Here is a 20,706-nt window from a genome sequence, read left to right as displayed (position 1 = left end):
CATATTTCAAGTTATAACAAATTTTTTATATACAATAGATAGATGATAATTCCGAGGTTAGTATAATGTAATGTAGTTTTCCATTAAGATATAAAATTAAGCAAATATTTTCTTTTGCTCTTAGGAAAAATGAATCCTAGTTTCCCTATATTAACATATACTATTTGATTTGTACATGATATAAATTGTTACTATTCTTCAGTCTTTCCTGAAACTTGTTCAGCCCTGGAAAAATCTATTTCATACTTCTTTTTGAGATTACTTAAATACATTCGTAAACTGTCTGGATCCAACTGAGAGTTTCGAGCAGTTTGAACAAGCCTAGTAGCTAGATGGTACACAGCTCTCTGTCTTTCCATCTCAGGGGTACTCCTTTGGTTTTGCTGTTATTGAAAAAATATAGATAAAAATTAAAATATGATTAGTATGACTTTGTTTTAAAATTTTGGCAATTTTCTCTTTCCTTTCATAGAAATGCAGAACTCAAAGGTAACTAATTTCTTTGGATACATCAATTCCATTCAACTAGCAAAGAACATACCAGAAAAAATGAAGAAATATTGTTTTGAAAGAATAAAATTTTTCATGAGTATTTACTTTATCATAGATTCCTATATTTTTGAAAATCACTTTTCAATGAAAAAAGATCTGCTAAATAGGTCAAATTTCTCACTCAATATAATTGCTCATTGCTATTCAGTATTCATTTTAAATGTCTAAAGTACTACTCTGCTATCTCCTACTTTAATTCCCCAATAGATAAAACTGGTAGACAGAATGGGTCAACAGTAAGTTGCTTGTCCCTCTGAGAGATTTAATGTATAGAAACTGCTAGAGTCTAAGAAAATATATTGCCTGAGGAATAGATTACATTTTGAAAATAAGTGCTATAAATAGCTACTTGAAATTATGCCAATTCTTAACAATCTATAGTTTGGATGCCCAAGAAATACTGTTTATAAGGGGAATAGTAATTCTTTGAATTACTATTCAAAGGGATAGGAGTACAGCTGGAAAATTCTTCATCCACCTTGTTTCCTGAGCTAGATAGAAGAATTATTTCAGTCTTAACTGTTAATGTAAAGTTAGTTGGTTTCCTTTTACTATGGAAAATAAAATCCCTCTTCTCAAAAACTCTTCTCAATAGAAAGCAATTCAAGATATTTTTCTTCTCTCACTGTAAGTAAAATGAATCCAATTCCATGAAGTAAAATAAGATTATCATATATTCACCCATCTATCTGATACATTGAATGATCAACTATCAGTTTATTATCTAAATAATACACATTTACTGAATATCTATTATCATCTATATTCCAGGCCCCCAACCTTGTTTTTATGTCTACTGGGGATACAAAAATGTCTGTCTGACATGCCACTGGAACTTAAGAGGCTCAAAGAAGAGACATATTATTATAGTGAAAGAGACATATTCATATGCAGTTGATTTAGGTAATTATGATAAGTCTCAGGAGAGAGATTCAAAGTTTAGAGGAAGGAGAACTCATTCCCAGCTCAGGTCAAGAAAAGTTTAAGTAGGATGGAATATTTGGAATGACTCTTGATGGACAGAAGAACAGAGAAGTAAGGGCATTCTAGGTGGAGGAAACAGCGAGAGCAGACACATTAGAAATCCTGGTACACAGGTCAAAATGATGAAATGACCAGTAATTCAATGTGGCAGAAATGTAGGTTTTAGTTAAATTGAGAAATGTTATCTAAGGTTGGGGTAGTAAACAAAGGGAGATCATAAAGCTTAAAAAAGTTTGTAGTTAACAAACCTTAGTGTGTTTAAGAATCATCTAAAGACTGGTTAAAAGTGTAAATTCCTAAGCCACAGGAAATCCTCAAAAATTTAGGATAGTCCCTGGCTAAGGAGTTTCACTTTAATTTCATAAGAAACAACCAAAAGTTTCTGAACAGGAAAACATGATAAAAGTCATGCTTAGGAGATAATCTGGTATATGTACACATGCTGGATTGAAAAAGAGAATCTACTGCATAGTGTTAATGAGAGGTGATTAAGAAGGATTCAAAGATGATTATAATGGGTCACAGAAATTTAGGAGCAAAAAAATGAGATTTTTTTCATATTACAAATTTAATTTTGGTCCTATTAAAGAATGAAAACATAAACTGAGATTTCAAGAAGAAATACAAAGAAAAATATATGGATTCAAAGTAAAAAAGAAGTGAAAATGAAAGCTGAGAAATGGATGAGCTCGCCAAGAATATAGTTTCAAACACAGAAGGAAGGGCAAAATCTTAGGGAAACTTCCATTTAATAAGTAGAATGATAAAAAGTACTGGTAAAATACACAAAAATAAAATCAAAATGGATGAAAGACCTAAATGTGAGACAGAAAAACTATCAAAATCCCAGAGAAGAACACGGGCAGCAGTCTCTTTGACCTCAGCTGCAGCAACTTCTTGCTAGATATGTTTTCAAAGGCAAGGAAAACAAAGGCAAAAATGAGCTATTGGGACTTTATTAAGATAAAAAGCTTCTGCACAGCAAAGGAAACAACAAAACTAAAAGGCAGCCTACAGAATGGGAGAAGATATCTGCTAATAACATATCTGATAATGGATTAGTATCCAAAATCTATAAAGAATTATTAAACTCAACACATAAAAAACAAGTAATACAGTTAAGAAATGGGCAGAAGACATGAGATAGACATTTCTCCAAAGACGACATCCAGAGGGCTAACAGACACGTAAAAAGACTCATTATTAGGGAAATACAAGTCAAAACCACGAGATACCACCTCACACTTGTCAGAAAGGATAAAATTAACAACACAGGAAACAACAGATGTTAGTGAGGATGAAGAGAAAGGGGAACCCTCTTGCACTGTTGGTGGGAATGCAAACTGATGCAGTAACTCTAGAAAACGGTATGGAGAGTCCTCAAAAAGTTAAAAATAGAACTACCTGATGACCCAGGAATTACACTAGTAGGTATTTACCCAAAGGATACAAAAATACAGACTTGAAGGGCTATGTGCATTATCAACAATAGCCAACTATGGAAAGAGCCCAGATGTCTATCAACAGATGAACAGATAAAGATGAGGTGGTATATATATATATATATATATATATATATATATATATATATATATATATATATTTTACTCAGTCAAAAATGAAATCTTGCCATTTGCAAGACAGATGGATGGATGGAGCTAGAGTATATTATGCTAAAGCAAAATAAATCAGTCAGAGAAAGACAAATACGATATGATTTTACTCATTTGTGGAATTTAAGAAAGAAAGCAGATGAATATATAGGAGGGAGGGAAAAAAAGAGAGAAGGAAACAAACGATAAGGGACTCTTCACAAAAGAGTAAAAACTGACAGTTGATAGAAGGAGGTAGGGAGGGTGGGCTAGATAGGTGATGGGTATTAGGAGGGTGTTTGTTGTGATGAGCACTGGATATTGTAAGTAAGTGGTGAATCACTGAATTCTACTCCTGAAACCAATATTGCGCTGTATAATTAACTAGAATTTAAATAAAAATTGAACAAAAAAAAAAGCACTGGTGAAAAAAGAAAAAAAGGGGTAATCAGAGGTAGGAAAATGAAGACATCCAGGAGAAGACCATTTCACAGTAGCCAAGACAGAAAAGAATTATGAAAAGGGAAAGAAGGGTAGTATCAAACACCATAGAGAGACCAGGGAAGATGAGAAGTGGAAAAAAAAAATGCCATAAGAGTTAATCATTAATCATTAGTTGGTATTTCACAAAGAAAGTTTCAGTGGCATGATGACAAGATCTAGTTTGCAAGTGGAAAACGGAAGTAAATCATTATTATAATCTCTTAAGAAGTTGGCAGTTAAAAAAAAAAAAGAGAGAAATATCTTGAGAAGTAAGGTAATAAAGAAGGATTTCTTAGGAAAAACCTACCTAAGCATATTCATAGGAAAAGGAAAAGCCAGTGAACAAATACTAAGGATGCAAAGAGAAGGGGAACAAAGGATACCTGGCTGGCTCAGTTGGGAGAACATATGGCTCTTGATCTCAGGATTATAAGCTCAAGCCCCATATTTGGTACAGAAATGACTTTTAAAAAATCTTTTTTAAAAAATGTGGCACCTCACTGGCTCAGTCAGTAGAACACGTGACTATTGCTCTCAGGATTGTGAGTTCGAGCCCCATGTTGGGTATAGAAATTATTTAAAAATAAAATCTTTAAAAAGAGAGCGAGAAGAAAGGAATCTGATGAAGTTTTATCTTACTGGATATGGGAAAAGGGTGGAAAAGTTAGCCTTGAATAAATTGAAAGATAATCTTTTTCTCTGAGATAGAAAAGAAGAGAACTGGGTGAAAAACAGATATTCCAAATTAGAGTTTTCAAGAAGTTCAAGGATTCATCAAGATAACTGCAAGTCTCTCAAAAAATATAGGAAGTGAATTTTCTGTAGAGTGAGGACATTGAGGGTAAAGTTTGGGAAGAGGAGAAATGTTTTGAGAGTTAAAGAAACTATACAGAACAATAAAAGGGGAAAAAACTATCTAATAAAATATTTGACTAAAGGTAGAATATATCAATTTGCTGTAGAATATATCAATGCGCACAAGATTAGTTTGTCTAGAATATATTTTGAGAATCATTATCAGGAAAGCCAAAGCCTAGAAGGCAACTCAAGAAGGCGGAATCTTGCAAGATGAAGACTAAGGAACTAGATAATGAGAGATTCTTCAGAAGCCAACACTGCCAAAATTGTTGAAGAGATTCAAATGGAGGATTAGGTAAGTAAAGTCATGAAGATAGTCTAGAAACTCAAGAGACTAAAGGGATACAATAAAAATTAAAAGCAGGTTAAGAGAGAAAGACAAAGGAAACCATTACTACTGAAGAAAATTTCATAATGCACATAGTTTACTGAACACAATGTATTCTTAAAACATAAAGCAAGCTGATATTAAAAAAAAGATATCCAAATTTTGAGGTAATAGATGTGAGTTCAATAGCAAAACACTTAACCTCTGTGAATCTCAGTTGCAAAAAAATGAGTAAAAGTAACAGCTTATTAATCTTATACTAGAAAGACTTAACCTTCATGAAGGGTCAGGAGGCTTATATATGATAATGGATAAGAGTCTTAAATACTATTTTAAAAGATGCTAAAGTGGGGCGCCTGGGTGGCTCAGTGGGTTAAAGCCTCTGCCTTTGGCTCAGGTCATGACCCCAGAGTCCTGAAATCAAGCCCCACGTCAGACTCTCTGCTCAGCAGGGAGCCTGCTTCTCCCTCTCCCTCTGCCTGCCTCCCAAGAGAGGCAGGCAGAGGGATCTCTTGTGATCTGCTTGTGATCTCTGTCTGTCAAATAAATAAAATCTTAAAAAAAAAAAAAAGATGCTAAAGTATGATGCATAGTAATTTTTATTTTTAATTTTTATTTATTTTTTAGAGAGAACAAATATGAGTGGGGGTTGGAGAGAGGGAGAGAGAGAATCTTAAGCAGGCTCTACACCCAGCGCAGAGGCCAACTTGGGGCTTAATCTCACAACCCTGAGATCATGACATGAGCCGATCAAGAGTCAGATACTTAACTGACTGAGCCACCCAGGCAACCTGTGATTTTTATTTTTTTCTTTTATTTTTTATTAACATATAATGTATTATTTGTTTCAGGGGTACAGGTCTGTGATTCATCAGAGTGATTTTTATTTTTAATGCTTACTTTATATAGACTTATTTTTTCATCATAAAGTTAGTGTAGCAGTAAGTATTATAGGAACCAAACTGTTTTTTTTTTTTTTTTTTTAGATTTTTTATTTATTTATCAGAGAGAGAGAGGACGAGAGCAAGCACAGGCAGACAGAATGGCAGGCAGAGGCAGAGGGAGAAGCAGGCTCCCTGCCGAGCAAGGAGCCTGATGCGGGACTCGATCCCAGGACGCTGGGATCATGACCTGAGCCGAAGGCAGCTGCTTAACCAACTGAGCCACCCAGGCGTCCCGGAACCAAACTGTTTTAACTTTTGTCTACTAACTTACTGGTTGATTTGTTGGGAAAGGTTGAAATAGACCAAACCAAAAAAATTGTGAGAAGTAAAAAAAGATTTGCCTTATTTAGAATTAGGTTTTTAGGGGCTTGGGTGGCTCAGTCAGTTAAGTGGCTGCCTTTGACTCAGGTCATGATCCCAAAGTCCCATGATTGAGCCCCACATCGGGATCCCTGCTCAGTGGAGACCCTGCTTCTCTGTCTCTCCCTGCCCGCTGCTCTCTGCCTACTTATGCTATCTCTGTCAAATAAATAAATAAAATCTTTTTTTAAAAAAATTAGGTTTTATTTTAAATGCTTTAATCATTAATATTATCATATACTTAGGTACAACACCATTATAATAATGTACACTAAAAGTATTTTCCTGAATTGGAAAACCAATTCTTATTGCTAAAAAGTTTCTTACCAAAGTTTGTCTCGTAATTTGAGTTGTGATTTCTTTGGCATCCAAGACAATTGATGATGGGAGTGATGACACCTCTGCAGCTTTTAATCCTAAAATTATAGACAATGGGCTATATGTTGTTGTTGTTATGGCAGGTATTACGTTTATTTTAAGCAGTAATAATCTTTTCTTCACAGATTTAAACTTCCATCCTACAGGGATTTATGAAGAACTTAGCCATTCTCAAAATTAAGTTTTCCAAAGTTCTAAATGACAATTTGCCAATCATAAGATTTAATTAGTTTGTCCAAGATGTATGACAAGTTAGAATATCAATTACCTCTCAACATATATCTGAGACAGGAAAACATAATAGGGAAAAGAAAAGGGGTAACTAGAAAACTGAATAATAACAATGAAATTCCAACTACAAATGCAGTTGGTTAACAGAAGGTCAAAGAATATGTGCTTTGCAAGGGAGGAGAGATAACCCTAGTCACAGAGATAACACTAAAGCTGAATATTCATCTGTCTAGCAGATCACTGAGAGGGGGATTTCTCACAAGATATAACTATAGATGACTATTCTTCATGCAATTCAAAGTACTACCTAGTATTCTCATGTTCCCTGAGCCTAATTTTGTTGTATAAATGCCACAAAGGCTTTCTACTGTGTGTTAACAGTTAATTGTATGTACTTCTTTAGAGGCAATAGAAACAACGCTAGCACATTTACTGAGAAGTTACTAATTGCTAGGTACTATATTAAACAGATGTTTGATAATTCATTTAATCTTCATAAGCCCTACATACATGGAAAATTATCCCCATGTAATAGATGAAATTAAAGCTTATAAAAATAGAGTATCTGACACAAATTAAGTTATGCAGTTGATTTCTCATTTCAAATAGCAAAACAAAGATGCTTCCCACCCCACAGAGGGTCATATTCATAGCTAAAATTATTTTAGGAAATTTATATTTATGGATCAATTTAAAAATTTCTGAATCCATGAGATTTTACACATCATATAATGATTTAGGTAGAAAATATCTAATCAAGTTTACAAGCATCATATGGTTTGGTAATACATTCCCTTTTAAGACTTTAGATGATCAAGTTCCCAACATCTGAGGAAAACAGATGTTACTGAAAAAGTGTATAAGAAATATACAATTTTCAATTCATTTATAACTTGCAAATACAAGCTAAATTATACTTTCCTCAGAATAGAAACTAATACTTCTGGAAATTTAATGTGTTGTAATTCTACATAAGTACTGATTAATATAAATTTAAATATAAACTTAATATACATAAAATATAAGCTTGATATAGAAAATACAGTCTTAGAGCATAAACACTCAAAAGAATGACAGGAAAATTTGCTTAGATTAAGAGCCAAGTAAAGGGGAAAAGAATTATGAGAATATGTAGTGTTTCAATAGATATTATATAGATATAATTTCCATATGCAATACCATAATTTTTTTCTTCTGTGAGTCCCTTACAAAGTTTGTAGGTATACAGGATTGCTTCTTTATCCCTTGAAGTGTTCTTCACATGCTGAACTTCAAAATGCATGTTTTCTACATTAGGATACAGGACCTCTATATGACATAGTTCCAGGAAATGCGTAGCAAACAGTGTAAATGCCTAGAATATATAACAATAAATGTATTTTTAAAATGAACTAGAAAAAGAATTAGTTTGATTTTCCAGGTAGTTTGGGAAAAGTATAGGAATGAAACTAATACTGGTCAACTCAATTCAAAATATTTTGCAAATTTATATTCAATGAAAGAGACATTTTATTATGTTTACACATCACACATATATTACAAAAAAGAGAACAAATTTAAAAATAAAATCCTAAAAATAAAATCTGAATATATTCAAAAGATGAGATTTACCAGAAATAAAGCTGCTAAGTGAGGTAATCATTTATTAGAAAAGTATTCTACAAATAAAATCATAAAATTTCACTCAACTTTTAAAAAAACTTTACTTTAAAAGTAGCTTTCCTCCATATAACTATTTTTTGGAAAGTGGAATCAATGGTTTGTCTTAGGTATTCAAAATCACAAAGATTTTTAGGTTTTAGATTTGCATTCTGTTTAGGTTAGGTACTTAAAAGAAAGAAAAGGTGGAGAATAATGCTTAGGACAATGATTCTCAAACTTCAGTAATCCCCTGGGGAGCTTGTTAAAGATGCAAATTATCACTTATTGTAATGTGGGATCCCAGAAAACTCCATTTTCCAGAAGTATTTTAGGTATTGATGCAGATGGTTCAAATGAGATGACCAGCACACATGGTTTCCAGTCTTGAGTTACTAAACTAGAGATTTGCATAATTGGTTATGTTTTAAGATATTACCAGAAAAAAAAAAAAAACTATAAAGATGCAATTGGTGGAAAAAGAAAGTCTTAAGACATTAAAAGGAAAATATTTGGGCTGGCAAATGGCATCAGTTATTAAGGGGGTGTGGCAAGAGGTACAGGACAGAAAAATGAAAAGATTCAACTACTTAATAAATCAAAAGGGGTATAAAACCAAATTTATAAAGCAACAGAAAAAATTCAGAAATTCAGTAAACTAGTAAGGACTATGTTCATAATAACATTAATGTCCTCGAAATTTATGTATCAAAAAAAACTACTACACTCTACTACTAGAAATAGAGTCATTAGTATCTTTATGGTACAGGGACCTGAACACTAAGAGGATGCCAGTGACTATAGGGCCCTACAGACACACCAAGCTAAGCTGCTTCAGCCACGTATAGATGGGTTTTATGATGGGCTATGCAATGGGCATGGCAGCTGGGGTGCTCTTGGGTACTTTTTTTTCGCTCAGGGTTGGAATGTGGAGTTGGGAGCTGATGGGTGGCATCAGGAAAACCATAATGCAGAGTGGTGGCATCTTCAGCACATTCACGGCCATCAGGATGGGCACCAATACTAATTAGGGCCATAGTTGCCCACTTATCTAACCCTTCCCATTTGTCCCAACCCATGTACTATAATAAAACAAGTCTTTGAGTTAAATAATAAAAATAAAATAATGTAAATCTAATCAGACTAAAGAGTCAATTCCAGAAACTCCAGAACTAATTCAGAAAACTAATCGTTAAAATTCTGTTGCTCTATGGATAGCCACATGCAGAAAAATGAAATTGGACCATTTCTTTACACCACACATGGGAACAGACTCAAAATGGATGAAGGACCTCAATGTGAGAAAGGAATCCATTAAAATTCTTGAGGAAAACAAGGGCAGCAACCTCTTCAAACCCAGTCGCAGCAACTTCTTCCTAGGAATGCCATCAAAGGCAAGGGAAGCAGGGCAAAAATGAACTATTGGGACTTCATCAAGATCAAAAGCTTTTGCACAGCAAAGGAGAGAGTTAACAAAACCAAAAGACGAATGACAGAATGGGAGAAGATATTTGCAAATGATATATCAGATAAAGGGCTAGTATCCAAAATCTATTAAAAACTTATCAAACTCTACAACCAAAGAATAAATAATCCAATCAAGAAATGGGCAGAGGACATGAACAGACATTCTGCAAAGAAGACATCCAGATGGCCAACAGACACATGAAAAAGTGCTCCACATCACTTGGCATCAGGGAAATACAAATAAAAACCACAATGAGATACCACCTCACACCAGTCAGAATGGCTAAAATTAATAAGTTAGGAAGTGACAGATGCTGGCAAGGATGTGGAGAAAGGGGAACTCTCCTGCACTGTTGGTGGGAATGCAAGCTAGTGCAACCACTCCAGAAAACAGCATGGAGGTTCCTCAAAATGTTGAAAATAGAGCTATCCTATGACCCAACAATTACACTATTGGGTATTTACCCTAAAGATGCAAATGGAGTGATCTGAAGGAGCACGTGCACCCGAATGTTTATAGCAGCAATGTCCACAATAGCCAAACTATGGAAAGAACCTATATGTCCATCAACAAATGAATGGATAAAGAAGATGTGGCATATATATATATATATATATAATGCAGCCATCAAAAGAAATGAAATCTTGGGAGAAATTGGAAGGGGAGGTGAACCATGAGAGACTATGGACTCTGAAAAACAATCTGAGAGGTTTGAAGGGGTGGAGGGTGCGAGGTTGGGGGAACCAGGTGGTGGGTATTAGAGAGGGCACGGATTGCATGGAGCACTGGGTGTGGTGCGAATACTGTTATGCTGAAAATAAATAAATAAATAGATAAATAAATAAATGAAATCTTGCCATTTGCGATGACATGGATGAAACTAGAGGGTATTATGCTTAACAAAATAAGTCAATCGGAGAAAGACAACTATCATATGATCTCCCTGGTATGAGGAAGTGGAGATGCAACATGGGGGGTTTGGAGGGTAGGAAAAGAATAAATGAAACAAGATGGGATCAGGAGGGAGACAAACCATAAGAGACTTTTAATCTCACAAAACAAATTGAGGGTTGCTGGGTCGGGGGGGCGGGTAGGGAGAGGGTGGTGGGGTTAAGGACACTGGGGAGGGTATGTGCTATGGTGAGTGCTGTGAAGTGTGTAAACCTGGCGATTCACAGACCTGTACCCCTGGGGCTAATATTACATTATATGTTTATTAAATTTTTTTTAATTATTAAAAAAAATTCTGTTGCTCTAGAACTACTTTCAATTCCAAAATCTGTAATAGTCAGTCTTCTCCAGAGAAATAGAATACTCTGTGTGTGTGTGTGTGTGTGTGTGTGTGTGTGTGTAGAGAGAGAGAAAGAGAGAGAGCTTAACTATTAGGAATTGGTTCATATGATTATGGAGACTTACGAATCTCCAGATCTGCAATCAGCAAGCTGGAGACCCAGGAGAACTGATGCTATAATTCCAGTCTGAGTCTTTAAGACCTGAGAACTGGAGAGCAAATGGTATAGTTCCAGTCCAAATGCTGGCAGGCTCAAGATCCAGAAAAAGTTGATGTTTCAATTCTATTCCAAAGGCAGGAAAAATGACTCTAGATTGAAGGCAGTCAGATAGGAAGTAACCCTCTCATTCCCAGAAAGGTCAGCCTTTTTGTTTTATTCAGGTATTCAACTGGGATCCACGCATAACTGATTGGATGGGAGGAGCTAGAAGTTACAGAGGTAGAGCAGATGGGAGCCAGGGTACCTATGCACACAGGAGCACTCACCTGGTATGTTCAGGCCCAGTACGGTAAGGGCAGGAGGAGGTGCAGCATTGGCCACACCCTTCTAGCAGGATGGCCATGGCACTGAGCTGGAAGGCAGGCCCTGATTCGGGCTCTAGGCCACCACTCCCGGACCTCCACTATGACTGCATCAGTCCAGAAGCAGGTAGGCCTACCACCCCCCTAGTGGGCAACTAAAGAAGGCACCTGACCCTGACCCCAAAGGCATATCCCTTGCCCTCCCTCTCCTTGGTGCTGTACCTACCCCCAGATTGTTCAGGGGCCAGTTCCCTTACCTCCCAGGTTCCAGGTTGTAATTCCCAAACATATAGTATGCTAACAGAGGATCCTATTACCACTTTTTCTCCCTCAGTCCTATGATATGATCTGTAAACTCAGGTTTGAAGTCAGAGAAAACTGTGATTATGAATGGCACTGTAATAGAGGTGAAGTATGTTAGAAGACAATCACAGACTATGTGGTTTACAGAGAATCAGCCCAGATTCTGGATTACTGGGGAAGTGTGAGGCTGCTGGGCCCTGTGTGAGGCTGTCCACTCATATTTGTTATCTCTGACCAAGGGACAGTTTGAAATTCAATATTCACCATAGTTGAGGTGGACAGCCTTTGTAGAGTTATTTCCTGAAATATCTGATGCTTTGGAAAGCTTTGAATCTCCTGCTAATTCTTTTAGCTTAATGAAACTGACAGCATGTCCACAACAGGCTTCAGGTGATATATTTTTACTGAACAGGAAGGAATGTCCCCCCTTTAAGAGAGAAAGGGCATGCAGCAGGGTGTGGTGAAGGGGGGAGAGGGAGAGAATTCCAAGCAGACTCTGCGCTGGGTGCAGAGCCCCATGCAGGGCTTTATCCCAGACCTTAAGATCATGACCTGAGCCAAAATCAAGTCAGATGCTCAATGAAACAGGTACCCCAAGAAAACCCTTTTAAGAGATCTGCTTGCATCTGAGGAGCTTGCTAATACATAGCAGATATACTAAGAGTCTTCATTGGATCTCCACGTGCTAATACATAGCAGATATACTAAGAGTCTTCATTAGATCTCCTACATAACATCTTGTGGCATGGGTTTGTGTCCCCTCAAGAAATCCCTCCAAACTACTGTTCAGTAATGACACTGTTGACAGCAGAACTGGGTCAGCTGCTGAAGAGTTACCTGCAACCAACTAAACTTGCACTGGCACACTGACCTTTTCTAGCTCTTATAAACCTGGAGAATTTGGCTGTTTTTTCTGCTGCTACTTCTGAGGTACTTTCAGTAATAGCAGAAGTGATGAAGAAATACATTGTTATATTAAAAGTCCTCTTCCTATACTGATTATACATGAAACAAGTTCAAGCTACACAGCTTTGCCAACTGTGCCCATGTTGTTATTGACACAGCTAGAGATAAGACTTAGGAGAGTTTTGCCATTAACAAATGTCTGCAAAGACTTCTCACTGCTGAGTCAACAGCTTTTTATACCACCTGTGAGGAAACACTGGCAAAACACTTGAATGATGGTAAAAGTCAAATTCCTACAACAGAATTTCTTTGGGATTTCCTGATCCATCGGGAGAGTCTCCATAGAAGAGGCCATTTAAGCCATGGGGACATCAACTTATCCAAATTTCCAAAAGAAGCAACAAATCAATTGCTTGCATCTTCTATTGTACTTTTACTCATTCATTCATCTTCATTGATGAAGATCCACTACCAAGGTTTAAGGAAAAAGCAGTAATAAAATCATTAGTTGGCCTTGCAGGCTAGAGTGTTTCCTTCCGTCCAGTTTCTCAGCTTAAAAAAAAAAATGTGCTGGGGCACCTGGGTGGCTCAGTGGGTTAAAGCCTCTGCCTTCAGCTCAGGTCATGATCCCGGGGTCCTGGGATGGAGCCCCGCATCCGGCTCTCTGCTCAGTGGGGAACCTGCTTCCTCCTCTCTCTCTCTGCCTACTTGTGATCTCTGTCTGTCAAATAAATAAATAAAGTCTTTTTTAAAAAATGTGCTAAGCTGGGGCGCCTGGGTGGCTCAGTGGGTTAAGCCGCTGCCTTCGGCTCAGGTCATGATCTCATGGTCCTGGGATCGAGCCCCGCATCGGGCTCTCTGCTCAGCAGGGAGCCTGCTTCCCAATCTCTCTCTCTCTCCCCCCGCCTGCCTCTCTGCCTACTTGTGATCTCTGTCTGTCAAATAAATAAAATCTTTTAAAAAAAAATGTGCTAAGCTGTGAGAAGAGCATCATAAGTATTTGGCCTTTCTTGCCTTTGCCTGAAGAACTTGGGAGGCAGCCAGATTAGAAGGAATTCTGAAACAAATGCCTACAGCTCTTTAAATACAAAAATCATATACAAGTTGCATTACCACATGTCTGAGAATCACTGTGCTGTTGGTGACTTGGATAGTCTTCCTGCTGAGAAGTGGCCCAAGTAATCTGTGAACTCTGTGGCATCCCCATTCTAACTCTTTACAGTTCTAGAACCATTCTAGAAGTGCTCATCATGCTTTGAAACATCAGCACACACTGCACACCATGTCAAGTTACTGCCTCCACGGAATTGAGACATCAGCAGTGGGTAGAAAGAAGGTTGTGCTCCAGGCAAAAGAAGTAATATGAAGCTTCTGTATCCTGTGCTTTGCCCAATTTTATTGCTGATTGCAACTTCATATGGTTCATGGAAAAAATTCTTAAGAGTATCTAAAGTTCTTAAAGCTGTTCTTGCAGCACATGGAGAACCTGGTGGCTTACACCAGCCAACAGAAGAACAAATGGAACAAAACTATCAATCTTAATTGGACGGCCCTGTTGAAAATTTGACCTTTAGTGAGAAGAAACAAATACATTTAGCCAAGAAATCCACAAGTAAAGGTGTCTTCTGAAAATAATAAGTCAAAAACGTTTTTGGCTACATCAAAAAACCCAGGCTGAACAGGCTTTACCAACATGGAAATTGAAAATCCAGTGGTAGGGTGGATTGCAAGGTCTGTTTGACTAAGGATCAAGTTCTCTTTCTCTATTGCCTTCTCATTTGCTGTTCCTGAGTTTGTGTGAACCTCCGGTTGCATGCTGTCCTGGAACCAAGTGGCCACAGCAGCTTGGTCCCTCCACCATGACACAGTGTCCAGAGGAGGGGGAACTTTTTACCGAGATGTCACCCAGAAATCTCTTGGAAACTGTCACTGTGGCCAGGACCCTCCTCCTATACTCACTGGCCAGGCTGGGTAGGCATCCACTCCTGAGCCATCACTGAGGTACGGAGAAAAAGCTTGAGTCAGTCTGGCCTCATCCCTGGAGCTGAGAATAAGGTTAGAAGATCCAAATCCCATAGGACAGAGCAGAAGAGGAACAGCTCCTGGAAGGTATGGTGGTCAGATGTGGTACCAGGCAGCAGGTTTGCTGGTCCGTTTGTAGCCAGGAAAACAGGAGCCCTGGCATGTGTCTGGGTATGGAGGGTTTTGTTAAAGGAGCAGGGAAAGTGAGCAGAGCAAGGGTCAGGGTTGCAGCTACCCCAGTACACCCCAGAGAACCAAAATCTGCAATTCTCAAGAGCTCACTGGGCTACTGCAATTGTCTGGAACAGCTGGAAAGCCCCTGACATCTCTCTCAGGGGCAGCAGCATAGCCAGAAGCTCTCAGGAACCCCTCTGCCGCTGTCCTGCACCCCAGGTCTGTGTATGCGCTAGGCTGCACACAGTGAATTACAGCCCCTTCTCCACCTTCCAAACCTCCCTGGCAGGTTCTAGCCCACAGCTCTCCAAGGAAGGCCATTCACCATATGTGTTTCTGGCTTCTCTGCTGTCAGAGAATAGTGCCAAGGAGACCTCAAAGGGAAGGAGTGGTTCTGTGCAATGACGGACATTCTAGCTCACTCTATCCATCCCTTTGCCAACTCAATACCCACCGCCCCTTTTACACTAAACTCTTTTTTTTTTTTAATAAAGATTTTTATTTATTTATTTGACAGAGAGAGACCACAAGTAGGCAGAGAGGCAGGCAGAGAGAGAGGGGGAAGGAGGCTCCCTGCTGAGCAGAGAGTCCGATGCAGGGCTGGATCCCAGGACCCTGGGATCATGACCTGAGCCGAAGGCAGAGACTTAACGCACTGAGCCACTTAAACTAAAGTCTTGTGCAAAAAAACAGAGCACTAAGCTTTTGCCCCTGTGATACAGACTTCTCTCGTCCAAGTGTAGACCCCAGTTCTCATATGTTGTGTTTCTGCTCCTGGAACATTTTCTTTTGCAGTATCTCCTTTGCACTCTAATTTAAATGATGATTTATAGGATTAACTACTCTTAACCCTCCTTATGTTAGAGGTGGAATGGAACAGAGGAAATAAAAAGAACTGATATTTACCAAGCCCATGAAAAAAAGCAAACAAAAAACATACAAAAATCCTGACTGGATGGGACCCACTCACTCTAGGGAGGGTCTACCAGTTCAAATACAAATCTCATTCAGAAACCCTGATAGATACATCCAAAATCTTACTTGACAAAATATCCAGTATTCTGTAGTACAGTCAGGCTGACATACAAAATTAACCATCACAGACACTAATTCGATTTTAATCCTAACACTTAATACATATATCTTGTTTTTATGAGAAATTTTGATCAACTGACACAGATCAACTGACGTAGATTCACTATTACAAAGACTAATGTTATCTCTTAATATTACTTTTGATTTATCACATATCTATCACAAAAATAAAATTTTTCTCATTCTTTATAATAAATCATTATAGACTGTCACTCAAGGTAAAGAAGATCATCTTAGGGATATTTCAAGGTACTTTTTTTTTTTAAAGATTTTATTTATTTATTTGACAGAGATCACAAGTAGGGAGAGAGGCAGGCAGAGAGAGAGTGGGGAAGCAGGCTCCCTGCTGAGCAGACAGCCCAATGTGGGGCTCAATCCCAGGACCCTATCTCAAAGTTCTTTAAATATGGAAAAAAATTTTAAGTTTTTTCACACCTGCATATATTCTGAGAGATTATCTAAAAAGATATTTTACAAATCAGCTTAATAAAACAGCAAAAATCATAGTCTCTTTTACTTGACTTGTGGAAACCTGTTTTCTTTAAAGGAATGAATCTTAGGTGGGTAAAATAATTTTCCACAAAGTGACCTCAGATGCCTAGTTTTTCACTTCATGTTGTAAAATCATAGTCAATGTTATTATCCACGGAGACAATTATTGAAGTGCTTTCATGTTTTGCCTTTTAATTTGATTGAATTAAAGCCAAGTGACTAGTCTTGATATTATTTGTATTTCTTGATTTCCTCCTTCAGCTGTCTACATAGCTATCATACTAGCTGTTCTTGCAGCTAAGAAAATATAAATACTGTGGTATACTTTTATTACCTAAAATTGTTTAAAGAACTATTTGTAGGTGCCAATAAAATCCAATCATGATAAATACATAAAGGATACGTGAAGGGGGCGCTTGCGTAGCTCAGTTAGTTGAGCACTAGACTCTTGGTTTCCACTTAGGTCATGATCTCACAGTTGTGAAATCAAGCCCCATATATAAGTTCTGTGCTCAGTGGGGAGTCTGCAGGAAATTTCTCTCTCCTTTCCCTTTCCCTCTGCCCTTCCTCCTGCTCAGGGATGTGTGAGCTCTCTCTTGCTCTCTCTCTCTCAAATAAATAAATCTTTTTTTAAAAAGTGCTCAAAATTAATACACTTTAAAGAAACAAAGAAGAATACCTTTAAGCTCAGCAGATATTCACAGACAGCATAACAAATGCCAATACCTTCTTCTGTATTAGTACCTCTGCCAAGTTCATCAATTAATATGAGTGATTTGTTATTAGCATTATGTAGAATGTAAGCTATCTGAAAAATATAATTTTAATATTATTCATTGTAAGCAAACAGCTGTCACTACCAACTTAAAAAATGAGGAAAAATCCAGTCTCTTAATTACTTCACCTGAAACTTATTTTCATAAAGCTATCCAGCTAGGTAGAAACTAGCACATTGCTTTTCTTTTAAAAAATCTCATGAGTAATAATTTCAATAGAACAGCTGATATGTATGTAACACATACATATGCATATGCATACGAGACAACAAAGAGTAAATAACCATTATCTAAAATATTAATGTTTTAGATATAGTGAAATAAAACTAAGCAATGAATTAAATGTTTAAATAATGTACAAAGATTGTCATTTTCTTCTTCACAAATGACTTATCAATTGTCATATTATACTCAAAACTTTTACTCGAGTTTATTTTAATATCTCGATAGCCAGTAAAGAAAGAAAAATTGAGGAAAAAGTATCCAAGTCCATTGATTCCTATTTAAACAAGTAAATATAAATCCATACTCAACAAAGACAAAGACTTTAATTGACAGAAATGTTCCTTCTCCACTGAAGAGTATTAACTTCTTTCTCAAAAATTATAATTACACCCATTATGTACTGACACAATAGTAAATTTCATGGCTTTTTACCTTTCTATATGACTAAGCTTCCTGAGATCTAGGACCATTTAAAAATATACCTTGAGCACCTAGTACATTGCTATATTCTCCCACAGCTACCCCAGTACACCTCAGAGAGCCAAAATCTGCAATACATACTAAATAATAATGTAAAAGCCACATATGGTAGCACAAATAATAACTATTCTTGCCCTTCTACAAAAAGTTATCCAACGTCACAGTGATCCATTAATTCCTACCTACTGAAGACAGCCCAATACATTTAGTCCTTCAAGTCTATTTGATATTTGCTCAGATCAGAAAAAGGTGATGACACATGCCTTGTTATACAAAGTGAAGATTCTAAAGGGGCACACAAGAGGGTGATTTTTAAAAGCATTCTAACACAGTGATCTATTATTTTAAAATCAAATCTAACAGGAACAATAGATACAATGCAATGGTCCTGAACAGGTCGTTGTTTTCTGAAAGTCTTTTATATATCCCATACAAAAACATGAAATCATGGTTTTTTGTTCAGTAATACTAGCTTTTTCCTTAAAACTGTATTTTTCAATAAAACCATCTCTTCCATTTCCACATAAGAAAGAAATTAGAAGCTGTCTTTGACTGCCCTCTGGCTCTTGTAGAGGAACATAAGCACGTCTGCATGTTTTAATATAAGGATACTTTCTTACGTAATAATTGACCATTAGTGGAGGAATTTAATGTGTATTTTACATAAGGAAAAGTTTAGTTTGGGTACCTCTTTCATTTCCTTCATGAATGTTGATGAATTTGTTTCAATTTCATCATCAGTACTGATTCTTGTAAAAATCTGTTCAGCAATTCTAAAGGAAGAATATTCTGCTGGAACATATGATCCTGTAAAATATAAGGTCAATGTAAACTGAAATGCTTTTATAAAATATAAGTACTAATATTTTGTACTTTTCACCAACTTAGATTTTGTATTAGCCTTGCTAAGGATTACATAGTGGAAAGATCACTGGATATACAGTCAGACAACATGGCGCCAGCTCTGTCACTTATCATATATCCTTGGGCGGTAATTAGATTCTCCCAGTCTCGTCTTTCTCACATATAAATGGAAATACTTGACTTTACTATTGTACAAAGTTATCTGGAAGTTCAAGAAAGACAGTATAATCCAAGTACGTTAGAAAGATTTACTATAAATGTCACAAAAATGTTAAATAATATAGTTAGATAAAAAACTCAAAATAGGAAAATTTGAAGGAAATGCTTATGAAGCTCAAGTTGATAAAACAGTTACAGAATGATGTATTAGGAAATATCTATTAGAAATGTGTAGAAAATGTGCTATGGTGAGTACTGTGAAGTGTGTAAAGATGATGATTCACAGACCTGTACTCCTGGGGCTAATAATACATTATATGTTTATAAAATTTTTTTTTAATTATTAAAAAAAAAGAAATGTGCAGAAATACTCAGAATTAGAATGAAAGTGAAACACTGAATTTCTTTAAAAGGTGAGTTTTCATCTCTCAGGATTTTTCTTTTTTTTTTTTTTTTTTTAAAGATTTTATTTATTTATTTGACAGAGAGAGATCACAAGTAGGTAGAAAGGCAGGCAGAGAGAGAGAGGAGGAGGAAACAGGCTCCCTGCCAAGCAGAGAGCCCGATGTGGGACTCGATCCCAGGACCCTGAGATCATGACCTGAGCCGAAGGCAGCGGCTTAACCCACTGAGCCACCCAGGCGCCCTCTCAGGATTTTTCTGCTTGAGAAGTTATCATACTAAATAATCTAAAACATTCACCTTTTGAAAGCAAATCAATCTGATTAATACAACTATCTCTATATTGAATGGGACATAAAAGGCATTCTAAAATCATAAGGATAAAAATATACAAATAGTTGAATGGGAAAATTATCAATCATATAGAACAAAATGGTGAAATAATGGGAATAAAGGAAACAAACCCCTGATTATTCCAGAATTTAAAACCAAGATAAGGATGAAGAGTAGCATCAACATCTAAGGAAATAGCAGGAAAAGAAAGCAAAAGTCAGGATAATGTTAACAAAAATAAAAGTAACAATAATAGCAATAGTAACCTCACAAGCAGATCTCTTAAATACAACTTTCTCACAGGATTTCTGGAAGGATTAAATGGGAAAATAAATGTGAAAGTACCAAGGAAAGGATATAGCATGTATAGTAGATGTTCGTACATTTTCTTGAGTTCATTTGTATTTACTGCCACCAAAAAGGCCCTCTGACATTTTTAAATCTAAAAATTATTGCAGAAGTACCCCCCCAACCCCTGCCACACACACACACTGATATTTTGCTTCTGGTCTGGCTCTCCTCTAACAATATATCAGCCAGAATGATCTATGTGAAAGGCAAATACAATCATGTTATTCTCTTACTTAAATTTTAACAGCTCCCTACAGATTTTTGGATAAAGTTTATATCTCTTCAGTGAAGTACCTAAGGCCCTTCATGATCTGGCTTTTGCCCACGTCCCTGGCTTCAGACACTGTTTGCTCTACAAAGGAATCTGGACTTCTTGTACTTCTGTGGGCACATCACACTGGGGTTTTTTTGGTTTGTCTTTGTTTGTTTTTGCTTTAGAATATGTTCTTACAGACTCTTTTTTTTTTATTAAAGATTTTATTTATTTATTTGACA

General features: G+C 36.7%; 1 protein-coding gene and 2 pseudogenes across 1 annotated transcript in view; 2 read left to right on the top strand and 1 right to left on the bottom strand.

Moving 5' to 3' along the window:
• Positions 1 to 191: 191 nt before the first annotated feature.
• MSH4 (mutS homolog 4) overlaps positions 192 to 20,706 on the bottom strand; it is a 97,096-nt gene continuing 76,581 nt past the window's right edge. Inside the window, exons 16-20 of the mRNA XM_059376881.1 lie at positions 18,791 to 18,909; positions 17,301 to 17,429; positions 7,890 to 8,064; positions 6,429 to 6,517; positions 192 to 383 (exon numbers count right to left, since the gene is read on the bottom strand). Of these exons, the coding sequence (XP_059232864.1) occupies positions 192 to 383; positions 6,429 to 6,517; positions 7,890 to 8,064; positions 17,301 to 17,429; positions 18,791 to 18,909 (704 nt within the window). The remainder of the gene's footprint in view (positions 384 to 6,428; positions 6,518 to 7,889; positions 8,065 to 17,300; positions 17,430 to 18,790; positions 18,910 to 20,706) is intronic.
• Positions 9,137 to 9,379, top strand: LOC132001542 (reactive oxygen species modulator 1-like; annotated as a pseudogene).
• LOC132001541 (endoplasmic reticulum membrane-associated RNA degradation protein-like) lies at positions 11,942 to 14,467 on the top strand (annotated as a pseudogene).

The sequence above is a fragment of the Mustela nigripes genome, chromosome 14 (genome assembly GCF_022355385.1).
Source record: "Mustela nigripes isolate SB6536 chromosome 14, MUSNIG.SB6536, whole genome shotgun sequence".
Lineage (NCBI taxonomy): Eukaryota > Metazoa > Chordata > Mammalia > Carnivora > Mustelidae > Mustela > Mustela nigripes.
The sequence above is the reverse complement of the archived record's forward strand: the minus strand, read 5'-3'. Positions and strand labels throughout refer to the sequence as shown.